Source organism: Telmatherina bonti, assembly GCF_933228915.1.
Source record: "Telmatherina bonti genome assembly, chromosome: 3".
NCBI classification, from domain to species: domain Eukaryota; kingdom Metazoa; phylum Chordata; class Actinopteri; order Atheriniformes; family Telmatherinidae; genus Telmatherina; species Telmatherina bonti.
This window is the reverse complement of record NC_136621.1, coordinates 34,048,210-34,062,427: the sequence shown is the minus strand read 5'-3', so window position 1 is coordinate 34,062,427 and position 14,218 is coordinate 34,048,210. Positions and strand designations below refer to the sequence as shown.

General features: G+C 38.3%; 1 protein-coding gene across 1 annotated transcript in view; it reads left to right on the top strand.

Annotated features, from left to right (window-relative positions):
- zcchc7 (zinc finger, CCHC domain containing 7) overlaps positions 1–14,218 on the top strand; it is a 47,667-nt gene that overhangs the window by 17,171 nt on the left and 16,278 nt on the right. Inside the window, exons 3-5 of the mRNA XM_079263920.1 lie at positions 12,973–13,049; positions 13,610–13,747; positions 13,841–14,011. Of these exons, the coding sequence (XP_079120046.1) occupies positions 12,973–13,049; positions 13,610–13,747; positions 13,841–14,011 (386 nt within the window). The remainder of the gene's footprint in view (positions 1–12,972; positions 13,050–13,609; positions 13,748–13,840; positions 14,012–14,218) is intronic.

Here is a 14,218-nt window from a genome sequence, read left to right as displayed (position 1 = left end):
CTGTCCCATACAGAGACTGCTCTAATTAAAGACTAATAATTGTATTGTTTTATGAGGCCTATAGAGACAGAGATTCGGCTCTTCAATCATTTTTCTCCCTCCAATGTATCCTACCCATGGAGGGTTATCTCACTGGATAAAGTCTATAAACACATGAAGACTCAGTCTTTGGGTGTGTGTGTGTGTGTGTGTGTGTGTGTGTGTGTGTGTGTGTGTGTGTGTGTATGTGTATGTGTATGTGTACGAGAGAGAGAGTTGTGTAGCATACAGTAAGAAGAGGAAGGAAAAGGCAAATCTAAATTAAAACTTAAAGCACCATTATTTAATTACCCCAAAGGCTGTGGATTTGAAGGATTGAAGGGTGGCTTTGTGTAAGTGGGTGTGTGTGTGTTTGTTCACGCAAACATGCTGCTGTCCAGGATTATTTCAGTTTTTCAATTTGCCCTTTCTCCTGGAAGTGTGTGTGTGTGTGTGTGTGTGAGAGAATGTGTTTGTGTGCATTTGTGTGTGCGTGTCACCACAGTGTAAACCCTTACTGGTTGCCCTCTCCCATTGCCCCTCCTATACCTCCATCCTGCTCTCGCTCTCTCTTACACACACACACACACACACACACACACACACACACACACACACACACACACACACACGGATGCATGCACACATGCTGAAACGCCAGCAGATAAAAAGGCATTATGGTAAATTCCACTTAATGACAAATTTTTAATTTGGGAAACAGGGCCTGGTGAATGGAGCTTAATTACCGGGGCCAAAGATCCCTCAGAAAAATAACCCCCTCGACGTGCCCAACCTGCCCGATAATGGAGCGCTCTGCAAAATGGTACAGATTAACCAGCACCGTTTATCTACCCTCCCACACCCCCCTTCTGTATAATAACAAAAAATAACAATCATGAAAATTCTATCTGCCTCCCAGCCCCCATCACCCAGCTTCCCTCTCCCGCCTTTCTGCCCTCCGCCCTCTGCCTGGCTCACTCCCGCAGGAGGAAATTCATCAAAATGAAATTGAGGTTGCAACTCAGTGGTTTTATTAAAATATATTTGCCCCTCACAGACGGTGTGTGCTTGATGTGTTTGTGTGCTTCGCTGCAAAAGACAAAAGGGGCTCCATGAATAATTTGGTCAGTTTTATTGGAGACATTTTGCATCTGCGCAAACAAGTATGACTTTACCGATAAAATACAAACACTTGTTGATGATGTGTTGCTGTGTTACATAGTGAAGTTGAATCTCACACTGTCCTTTACAAATACTCTTTTTTTTTTTTTTTTTTTTTTTTTTTTTTTTTAAGGAAAATATACTTTATATTGCCACTGATGCAGCCATCTTTGCTACATTCTACGTTAATATAAAATGCTTAAATGGAATGAATGATGGTTTTATCTTTTATTTAAAAAACATCTGAAAAATATAGATTCATTTCTCAAATGCATGGTGTGAGCATCTAGTTTAAAAACGAACTTATTTTAGAGTAGGCTGGTAATTTCAGTACATATTAATTAAGCTTAGGATATTTGATCAGGTTTGCTAATCTCTGCAGTGTTGTGCTCTGTAGGGTTTTACTGCATCTGTTGTCATGACTTCTACATTCACAGCTTCCAAAATTAGAGTGTGCTCGCCTGGTGGCACATTCATTATATGCTCAAGGGCCGAATCTTTGATGCGTTGGCTCAGGTTCGATTCCATTGTAGGCTTTACTGTAAACGTCATCATGCAACACTCCATCACTTTAAAAAAAAAGAAAAAGAAAAAAAAAGAAAATATCTTTTGAGATCCTTTTAAAGTATTTAATATTGAATAAGCCATCTGATCATATTTAGGATAACGCAAAATGTTTTAGTTCAGCCTTTTCTTGACCTATAAAAGGACCAACAGAACTGTTTGTCAAAGCAAAGCATTTGTTTCAGACTTCATGCTTTCTACAATAATCCTGAAGTCTGTGGGGGTTTTTTTAAAGAAAAAAATAACTTTCCAAAAATCCTTTTATTTCTTAGCCTCTTAAAGAAAGTTGAAATATGAAATAAATCCCATTTTAAGGTGTCAATAGTAAATATTTTTCAAATAGAAGTAATGCCTTTGTCTTCATATTTATCACTGTTTATTTATCACTTGTAAAACACTGGTGTATTTTGAAAATGTAGGTGTGAGACCCACGCTGTATCAGGCAGAAATGGTAAAAGCATGCATGGTGGCGCATCAGGCCTGAATGGGTTAGCTAGAACTACCCAGATTATCAGCAAATTAATGAAAGTATAATTTATTGTTTTGAACTAAAAATCTGCACTAAAAAGAAATCAGATTACTTTTTCAAACACTAAGTGACTCCATGTCTTCTGTAAAACTCTGAGATATTTACTGGTTCAGCTTGGAATAACTTGACCATGCCTCTGTGCACACGCGTGCACACCCACACGCACACACATACAAGCACACACCCACACCACTTCATTTACTTTTCTTGGCATTCTTTGGTCCCTGTTGTTGTGTACCCTGATTGGACCATGTGGTTGCCATGCGGTTGCCAGGCCGCACCCCTGCTGTGTGGTAATTGGTGTCTGTGGTGTTGCCGCGTGACGACGGTGCTTTGACTGACAGGTTTGGCCACCTGCCCTGTCCTGGCTGCCAACATGGTGTGGAAAGGGGTGATGAGGAAGGGAGGAGGTGGCACAGGGGGAGAGCACTCTACATGTCATGGTGGGGCAGAATGGGGGAACTACGAACATCGTAGATGGACTGCACTGACGTATGTTGGGCATTCACTAAACAGACTCAACAGGGATCTGAGTGATGGCATCTACCTTCATTTTTTGTGTCACCATAAGTGAAATGTTTGAGGTAATAATGTAAGATTAAGTATCATAAAGGTTTTTGGTTCTCTGCTTAAACATCTTTATAAGGACAGATGAGGTAGAGACATAGCGCTACATGAAGGATCAGCTTGGCGACGTGTCCTTGGTGGAGCAATTAAGGCTTTTTTCTGACATCTTGTAGCAGAGGAAAATGAATGCCCTAACAGATGTTGTGTGAAATTTTGGACCAATCCTGATCCAAGTTTAGATATATTCAGATGTTTTACTTTTTATTACTTGGCTGATCTCCAGTAAAAATATGATAAACATATTTTGGTTTATGTGCTTCTTATGATACTACATACAAGTTTTGGGATACTTTCCCATATGTATGTGACACCTTGGACAAATAGGTTATTTTATTTATGTGTTCATGTTTAAACCTTTTCTATCCTCATTGTCTTGCTTTTTTACTCAGTGGCATGACACCGCTAATATGTTTTGACATATAAGCATTCCAGCTTTTTACACCACATAAAGATCAGTCAATAAGGGACATGTTATCTACTTAAGGGAGTTTTTTTATTCAACACTTATCCATGCATCTTCTCCATGTACCATGTAAACTAATTTAAGTGGGCAGTCCTTAGCAGACACGGAAAGAAGTGGAGCAGTTAATATACTATGTTTGGCTTGAACAAATGGTTTTTAATTTGGTTTGTAAATTTAGCTGCATTAGTCAAACTCAGCTGGGTTAGCCCCTAAAACAACTAGGCATGAGTCATGTTATGGTTTCAGTTTAATGGCAACAGAAAAACACTTTTACTTTACTGGATTTTCTTTGACAGGTAATGTCCTTGACTAAATGTATATTACAATTAGGGGCCCAGGAAAAGTGGGGTTGGTTTGGTTTTATAGGGTGGTTTCATAATGGAAACACAAAAAATAGCACACCCAACCATAAATACCGTAAATCCCATTTGATTTTTTTTTTTTTTTTTTTTTAATATAAAATCTGTAACAAAATCAGTTCAGTTCAATCCAGCTTGATTTGTACAATACGGAAACGTAGAGCTGTCATCCTCATAAAAAAAAAAAGTTTGGGCCTTATTACATTATAACGTGATAATTTTATTGTAAAAACGTGAAACGTATCACATTATAACATGATAGTTTATTGTAAAAATGTGAAACTATCACGTTATAACGTGATAAGTTTATTGTAAAAACGTGAAACGTATCACATTATAACGTGATAGTTTATTGTAAAAATGTGAAACTATCACGTTATAACGTGATAAGTTTATTGTAAAAACGTGAAACTATCACGTTATAACGTGATAAGTTTATTGTAAAAACGTGAAACATATCATGTATCTGACAACGTGAACTTTTTGACTTTAAATGAGGAAATTGTGTGTGGGGTTGATAGGAGATCACAAATGGCTCATTTACAGGACTTGATAGAGTTTTTCTTCATACTTGGGTTGAGCCATTGTGAAATTATGGTGCTTTGGAACACTTTGGATCACATTGTAATAAATATGCGTTATTTAAGGACAGTTTTAAAAGGCATGGGTCTCTACAGAAGGAAATGAGTCCAATAGTTTTTTTTACAATAAACTATCACGTTATAACGTGATACGGTTCACGTTTTTACAATAAACTATCACGTTATAACGTAATAAGGCCCAAGCTTTTTTTTTATGAGGATGACAGCTCTACGCTTCCGTAGTACAACACCAATTCACAACAAATTAATCTCAAAGAAGCTTTACAAACATCATTCCAATAATAGTCCATTACCAGTGTGAGAATGTGTATGAATGTTTGATGGTGGCCGGAGAAGCTACTGGTCTCCCCATTTTCCATCAGTCCGCCCCAGGTTAGCTGTGGCAACACCTGTACCTTACCATCACTAGGTATGAAAGTGGTGTGGATGAATAATGGGGTCACTATTAATCACTTTGGGTGTCTTGGAAAGCTCTATATCAGGGGTGGGCAACTCAGGCCACAGTCCTTCAAATGTTAGGAGTTTCTCTGCTGCAACACACCTGACACACATCAGACTTTATTAGCAGATTTGTACAAAGCTTGACATCAAACTCTGCACAAGTTTGCTAATTAACCATTGATTTAAATCAGTTGTGTTGCAGCATGGAAACGCCTAACATCTGCAGGGCTGCGACTTGTGGACCAGAGTTGCCCACCTCTGCTCTCTTTTCATATTATTAATCCATATTATACATATTATTGTTTTTAGTTCACTTCAACCAAATCCATCACATGATCCACATTAGTCCAATTTATAACTGGTTTATAAGCCAATTCATAAAAAGAGTTTGCATAGCTAAGAAACCAAATGGATTGAATAGTATGGATAGTGTTTCCAATTCAGTCCCCCATTTCTGAAAAAAGGACAAAAATTTCCTGTTTAACAAGCAGAAAACACCTTTTGGAGATCCAAACTCACACAGCTGTCTGCCTTGACCAGAAACTCGCAATAAAGTCAACGAAAGGACACCGATACGTTAAATTCCACTGCTAATTTGTTTGTATTGTTTATATGAAAAAGAAAGGTAAATTCCGACCTTTTTTTTTTTTTTTTTGCCCAGAATTTTTTTTATTTTTTTTTTATTCCCTACTTCCAGGAAACCCTGTTTGTTAATCAAATTAATTACTTTTATTGTGACTGGAAAAGTATCTTTGTTGCTCTTAAGTCTTATAAACTTTTCCTTGAAAAAGTTATAAGTGTCTCCCAAACCCAGAAACTGTTTAAAATAAACACATTCTTGCTGTATCTTTTTTTCAGATTTTTGTAGCTTAAAGCTTTATTTTCCATCTTTTAAATGACATCAGACATTTTGTAATAGCAGGAAAAGCTTGCATGAAACAAAATTCAGCTCTGTTTCAATGAGTCTCTCAGAACTGATGCCACCAGCTGTTTATCTCACTCCAAATCCAAATACTGACATGATGGCAGTAGTTGCAAAATATTACCATCGATAGTCTGATTTATCAAACAGAGATCTGTGAAAATTGGCATAGAAAGGGACGGCCAACTTGCTACTTTGATCTGGAATAGATCTGTCCAGCCATGGTCTCCTAACTATTTGGCAAATATCTGCAGAAATACATGTACGCAAACATACAAATAGTATCTTATCTCCTACATGTTATAATTTCATCTTCTCTGTTTTTCTCTTCTTCCTCCTCACTGTCATCCACAAGTCTTTACTCAAACACTTTCATCTGGATGTTCTTACTCAGTACTCATCCAGGATGTCACTTGCTGTGTTGCAATGTTTTCCACCTCCTCCTGCTCCTTCTCTCGTCCTCTCATTGTTCTTACTCATTTAGCTTGATCTCCTTCTCTCTTGTGTTTTACACTCTTTTGGTGTGTTTAATCTGTCAGAGGTTAAAGCTCGAAGGCAAGGGGGATGTCACAAAGGAAATGTTTTCCGTATCCCCCCCCCCCCTTTTTTTTTTCTTTCCAGAGAAACACACACACACACACACACACACAGCCTGCACACTCCCACCCACCCTCACTATTGTCATGTATAGTGCTGCTAATCCAGCCCTGTCGCTTCAGTATCAAACATAGCTTCTGTTTGGGAGGGAAGACCCCTCTTTCTTTTGCTCTGTGTATGTGTATGGATGCGCGTGCACAGGCTGGTCAGTGTATTAATGGTCCAACAGCTTGTACAATGGGCGGGCTAGCTCGGCATGCCTGTTTAAGTGTCAGGATATTGGAAAGAGAGATTGGGTGAGGCGGGCCGGTTTAAATCTGATGTTTGGCTGGAGAAGTGAAACGCTCCTGGATGGCACACACACAAACACACACAGTTTTTACAAAACTAATTAAAACTGGCTAGAGTCGTAGGTGAGTGTGAGGAGAGAGGTACGTTCATGGAAGTCTGTGTGTCAGTGACGTTTTCCATCTTGCCCTTGGTCTATCAGACTTAAACCATCCTGTCTGAACCTCATCCTATTTGTATGTGTGTGTGTATGTGTGTGTGCGGGTGTCACCCCAGGAGAGCTGGGTGTTCATGGTTCATTAACCACACGTACACTTCCGTTCTGCTCTCGCTGGTGGAAGGGACAGATTCAGTGGATTCACACACACACACACACACACACACACACACACACACACACACACACACACACACACACACACACACCCATGCTTGCACATGCTCAATTCTTCTGTTTTGTTTTGTTCTGCCGGCTCTGATGAACAGGCACGCATCCTCCTCCCCTCGTCTTCCCATCTTCGAGTAATCAGGGTACCTTTGAGACAGACAGGTAGCATCTGTCGCCTTGTCTCCCCGATCAGTCCCTCCCTCTGTTTCTCCATATCCCTGTCTTCCATGGCGTTGTGTTGCATTACCCCTGACAATGGAGTGATGAGATAATGTAAGAGTTGTCCCACAGAATCAATATTACTGGAACCACATTAGAATGTACCGTGAATGAGATGTTTTAGTAAGAAACTTTGGGCGATTTCTAACAGATGACACAGTTTGACACACTGGCAGCGGTCTCTCTGTTCCTGCCTGGACATAACACAGATTACTCCGTTCTTCGGGGTTAGACCTCTAAGTTGGATGTAAGTACGGCGCCTCCGTTAGATCTATCGAAATTGAAATCTGCAGTCAGCTTTGGTGAATGCCTCTCGTGAGCATGTTCAGCTGCTCGGTGAAGCTGCCGCCATCTGCTTTTTGAGCTCCAGACTCCTTCAGATCTGCCGGCCCACGATGGAACGAGGCTGATGGTTTGGTTTTAAACAGGGCCTCAAGGTCTATTAGCATATTTTTACCATGTGTACAGAAAACAGACCCCCACCCATCCTCTACTCCTTTCCTTTCCTCCACCCCCACCCATGTGTTTGATTCCTCGGCCGTGACAAAGAGCTTCACCCCTTATCCGTGTGTGTGTTGGTTCGGTAAGATGGGGGGGGGGGGGGTTGGCCCTTAGATTAAGGGAAAGCTTCCTGCTCTTTATTTGGGGAGTCCCCCTGGGAGACGCTTTGGGAATGACTTTCGTTGAGTCACTAACGCCTACTCGTATTCACACACATACACACACACACACACACACACACACATAGATGCTCTCACACACCTTTCACCCCTGCCTTTTTTTCAAACTGCCCATTGGCTGGGTATTGGTTGTTGTGTAACACCAGCTAAGCGTGCAAAGACACATACACGTGTCCCACAGAGGGCCCCCAGTCTGCTTCCAGCAGAGCAGTGTTGGGAGGCCCCCCATCCTGTTCTCTTGTCTATACAAAACTAACCATAACTAACTACACTTTAAATATCTTACTTTAGTGTGACAGTAAGAGAAAGAGACACATGCAAATTCCTATTGGTGTGCTGGTACCCTGAAGCTGTGATGCACAGAGCTTGATCCAATGTTACGCAGGAAACATGAACGCATCACTTAGGTTTAAACTCTACAAATTACAATAGTGGAAAACAGGAAACAGTCCAGCAAATGTAATGTTTTATATAATGAAATGGAATATGTAAAAGTTGTCCCACTAGGTATGGACAGCTGAATATTGGAATCCCATGACTTACACTTTATAGATGTTTTTTATAATGAAGGTAAATTCACGAGTTATGAGTTAATGTCATTATAGCATTTGATAATATGTGCAAATTAAAATGTGACAGCAGACTTAAAGCAAGGGAGTGGCTGAATGCTCTGTAGAAGCCAAGAAATATTCAAAGTATTCAAGGAAAAAAAAAAACCTGTACAAATATGTCACCATGATTAAACTGATTAAACTACAATATGCATAAATTAAACAATATGGAGAATCTGACATATGGAGGCTAGGCTTTGTGATTTCAGATTTGCAGTAGGTTTGCTTCCAAACTGCAAAATCAGACATAATTTATGTAAATAAAGCAATGTGTAACAAATCCCCTTTTCTCCAAATAAGTCAGCCAATATCTATTCAGCATCTTGCAATACAAAGATAACAAAAACTTAAAAGCACTATCCTGTATGTCTGTATTAACAAAAAGTGTGGTATTGCCAATAAACAAGAGAATAATATAAATATCAAAACAGCTGGAACTGATTTGTATTTTATAATGTTGAAAAATAAACGGAATGCAAACACAAACATCTGCAGCTTTTAATTATTTTTAAAGAGTGCATCAATTTCAATAGCTTCATAATACATATATACATAGAAAAATTGTATATATATATATATATATATATATATATATATATATATATATATATATATATATAAAGCTCTTCATAATATTAAAAAGTGACCATATTACAAAAGACATAAATAGTTTCAGCACATGTTTACTGCACATTTTAAAAATTATGCGGTTTATTTATTTATTTTATTTTTTACTTATTTATTTATTTTTTTAATTAATTTTTTAATGAGCTCTTTTATAAATAGCTCTTGAAGGTAGGATAAAAAATGTTTTCTACTAGCATATTTTACTATGCTGCTTAAAATCCCCTTCACACCCAGATTGTGGCCAATTATTTCAATGCTGTAACACAAAAATAAAACATTTTTGTCACCTGTGAAACGGACAGAACTTAAGAAACACCATCCAATCGTTTTAACCAGCCCATTGTAAAGGATTGAATGGTGACATGTATATGATGGTCAACTTCCATTGGTCCCTCAACCCATCGGGATCAAGCACTGCTTGTTTCAGTGTTTTGGAGGCAGGGCTTTGTGGGGAAGTCTGAAGAAAAGGGTTTGGACTTTTTAGTTGTGTATTTTCAAAATGAAGCATTTTCCAGGATCTCCTACCGTACCTTGTATGATTTACCAGAAGTCTCTTAAGAACACCTTAAGAACTTATTCTAAGTGTGGAAATAAAATGACTTAATGAAATAATACTTTAGTTGTTATGATGGGAAAAAAAGCAGAGATTTGTGGCAAGTTGAATTTTAATTGGTTCATCTTATAGCTGGCAGCTATGCTGACATAAACTAGTTATGGTGTAGCTTACTCTGATATTCTAAAAGAAGATTTTAAATGCCAATGTTTTGTTGGAGCTGGTATACTTTAAGTTAGCTTGCACTGCACTTCTCTTCTGAATGTGAGCTCCTCATTTAACTTCATTTAGCTCAGTGGAGGAAACTCTTATCTAAACACTGTTTAAGATGGATATCAGCCATTTCCATCCTGTTAGGTCTTATTTTTTTCTCCATATTTTGCCATCCGACCGTCACTCATGGATCATTTTTAGCTCACTGACAATTGTCAATTAACAATTGCTGGCAAAATGGCAAATTATGCTAGTGGGAGTTTTTCTGCAGTGTATGTTTCAGGTGGAAATCTCTTGGAAGTTGCACAATTTGATTTGATAATGATTCACATGTCTGTAATGGGGTAATAAAATGATTATTGATGCATTTTGCTGTTATTTTTCCTCATCTTTGTGGGAATTTTGTTATTTCCCCATTCCATGTCAGCTGCTAGTGCTGCACAAGCAAATCATTTTTAATAATCAATTAACGTCCTTCCAATTTGTTGAGTTAATGAAACAATAACAAAGGTAAAGAAGTCTGTAGCAGTATTGGATGCATCACATTACATCTGATCCAACCTGATTCCTTAAGCGATTAAATGACTTCTCACTGTCAGTAACATATCTCTGAGATGGATTATTGAATCTCAGTTGTAGAATATGCAACTTAGTGCAAGAGCCTGTTTCTAAGACAAAGTTGAAGCTGTGACATGGCTTGTTCGTTTGCCCTTTGGATGGCAGCAACTACTACTTGCCTGGTTGAATATCTGTATTTCGTTTCTCACATTTGTCATGTTAACAATGTAGTTTATTTGGACTTCATAGAAGCCAAAGTGCCACCATATTCTAGCTTTTGATGCATAGATGCCAGTTGGATTTTTCTGTCTCAGCCTTCTTGATGGACACTATAAACCAGAGGTGTCCGCAGTTGGTCCTTGAGGGCTGCTGTCCTGTAGGTTTTCGATGTATCCCATCTCTTCCAATAAATGGATCTAACAACCTGTGAAGTTCTGAAGTTGGAGTGGGGATACATGGAAAACCTGTAGGATTGTGGCCCTCGAGAACCAGAGCTGCTATAAACTGTCAGGATGTGTCAATTCCAAGTTTCTAAGTGCCTCTTTTTCCATCTGGTTGTTTTACCCCATCAGTGAACATATTGATTTATTTTCAAATTTTTTAAAATGAATTCATGATCTTCTACATCCTCATCTCAATGCATCTAAAATTCTATTATTTCTCCCATACCTAATATTATATAGGAAATATTAGTGGAAGCATTTAGGGTTAAAGTTGTGGAGGTCTTGAGTCAACCCATATTATGTATTTTAAGGGGCAGAACCAAAATTCCAAATGTATGGAAATATTAATAACTGCCATTATTATTGGGTTTATCACAGCTGCCAAGAATATTCAGGACACTGGAAAGTGGCTAAATTGTTATATGGGTTTAAAGGACAGGGAGGGTTGCAATGAGTGCAAATTATTCAATTCAATAAAATTCAACTTTACTTGTATAGCGCCACTTCACAATAGCGTTGTCACAGGGCACTTTATATGCACATCATTTCAAGTCAATTCATACATAGCCTATAATAGAAACCAACTGATTGATTTATGAACAAATACTTTGCCATCATGCCATCCTTTAACATCCCCACCTTATCATGGTTGCGAGGTCAGTTCTAACATTTGGCGTCCGGTACTGTTACTGAGGAGTAGGATCTTGTCTCTCAGCTTAGGGATTATGCAAGAAGCCAAACAGGAAAAAAATGACTATTGGATTCTGATGTTGTTTTAATAAACTAATTTCTACATTTGTGAAAAGTTTTGCAAGATGATTTTCTCTTGAAAAAAGCTTGTCATAAATTTGCTGTTATAGTTTTGGTTCCTCTCAGAGATAAGACGTTGTGCTGCTGTTTACTGTTTGGGTTTAATTAATCAGCATTTAGACAGATTTTTTTTTTTTGTCCTCCCACAGTGGATCAACCTCAAAATTTGAAGCACCAGCTACCTGTGTGGTGACAATACTGGATTGCTAGCATTTGTAATTGTAAATGTGTGTGTGTGTTTTTGGAGGTGAAGGTCGTGGTAGAAAGGAGCCCAATCCAAACAGCAGCCATTTTAATTTGTTTGACAGGGAAGAGAGGTGATAACCTCCCTCTGCAGTCGCTCACCCGGGGAAGAGGAGGGTGGGATGTGGGGGGTGGGGGGGTTAGAAAACAAGCAGGGAAAGCAAAAGCAAAGGAAGGAGGGCTGAGCTGAATAGTGATAAGGGGGTTGGATAGAGAGTAAAAGAAAGAAAGAGAGAGGTGGAAAGGAGAGTGTAATATTTGATTATGGCTCAAGTCTGTATGTTTGTCCAAAGGCTAAAGACTGTCAACCAGCTAATCGCAGGGGTCGATGTGTGGGTGTGTCTGTGTGTGAGAGCATGAAAGTGTGTGTCATTGCTATCAGCACATAATTTATGCTGAGTACACGTGTCTGTGCATTTCTGCGTGTGTGTGTTTGTGCGTACGTTAGGATTTCTGGATGTCAGTTACAGTTGTGTGGGCCTGAGGAGAATACAGCGGTCTCCCTCAGGGTGCTGTTAGTGCCACTCTCATACAGATGTGCTGGGCTGCCACTGTGTCAGTTTCAGTCTTTGTGTGTGTGTGTGTGTGTGTGTGTGTGTGTCGTTGTCTGGAAGAAAAACAAACTCTTTCCTCATGGTTTGAGTTCTTAATAAGGTTGGTTATTCACTTGTATCGTATAAGTGTTAAAAATGTTTATTTCTGTAGATTAAAGCTCCTGTTTGTGGTCCATACATTAAAATCAGTACTGTCAAACTAAAATACCTCCAAACTGTTTTTCTTTTTTTTTTCTGTTAAAAATATCCTTTTCTTTCAATCTCTGATATCTTTTTTTTATTGTTATTATTTAAAAAAATATATTAAGTTTTGAATTCATTAATATTTTTATTTGTTTTAAAGTAACTGATACTCTTTACTAATCTTATAAACACAAGCTGTTTTGTTGGTTTGCATTACATTTTATAACAGGACAAGTCTCTTGTTTTAATCACAACTTAAAATAAACAGCAAACTTAAACCGTTTTTTTTTTTAACCATCCATTTTTTCCTTTCTGCCAGATGATGAAGACAAAGACGACAAAGAAGACGAAGGAGAAGACGAAGATAGTTGGTTGGTCTCAATGAAAGACAAGGAGGTAGGCATCAAAATCAGATGACAGTTTATCATCTTTATTTACAGTTTACAATACTTTGGTTTTCCAAAGCAATGTTAACATTGTTCGAGCCTGCTAAGATGCATTTAGTACGAACTGATCATTTTTGTCCCAAAAGATAAATTTCAAATATCATTTAAGACAAATATTTTGCACTTAGTGTGGTCATACATGCTCATAGACCCTCAACAAGGCAGTTGGTGGCAGTGGTTGTCACAGAGCCGAGTCCTCTATATGTGTGTAATAGAGACCTGGAATAGTTGAGCCCACTACCCTGATGAAAATCTTCTGGTTCCACAACCATGACATGCTATTTCTAACAAAAATTGAAAAAGTGCTACTTTGTTTGATTACCGTGAATGAGTAGTCTTCTTTTTTTCAGCATTGTAAAAAAAAGCTAATATTTGTCTCAATCAGTTGGAAAACATTATTCAAAATGAAAATATCATTAATTTCCTGTCATTATCATTATCTGTCATTTTCAGCCTCTGGCAAAGAGTCTTGCCTTTATGTTCATAAAACACTTTGCTATGTTTTTTAAGGCTCAGATCTATAACAAAGACAAAGGTCCGAGGTTAGCAGTGCAGCGGATATCAAACAGATACTATACTGGGAAGAACGTAAACTGTAGAAACTGCAACAGGACTGGACATCTCTCCAAGAACTGCCCGGATCCTAAGGTCAGTTTTTATCAGCGCAAAGCAACAAATTCCGATTCTACACAGGTAAAAGGTGTAGAGCTAACCGTGTTGCATTCGTTTGTGTGTTTGCAGAAGGTATCGCCGTGCTTTCTTTGTGGCACAAATGGCCACATTTCCAGCGAGTGTCCCAATAAGCACTGCAACAACTGTGGTCTGCCCGGGCACCTGTACAATTCGTGCAGCGAGAGGGCTTACTGGCACAAACAGTGCCATCGGTGTAGCATGAAAGGACACTTCTTTGATGTGAGTATATTGTCTTTTTTTTTTTTTCTTTAATGAGATTATACCACAACATAAAGCAAACTGAAGGTGGTTAACTTGCTTTTGTTTGTGCAGCAACTCATCACAAACATGATAGATATGCTTATTGAATCCGCTTTTATTAGATTTCTAAGACCCAAGTTTAATTTTTCTTCCCAAATTAAATATATATATATATTAAATATATAT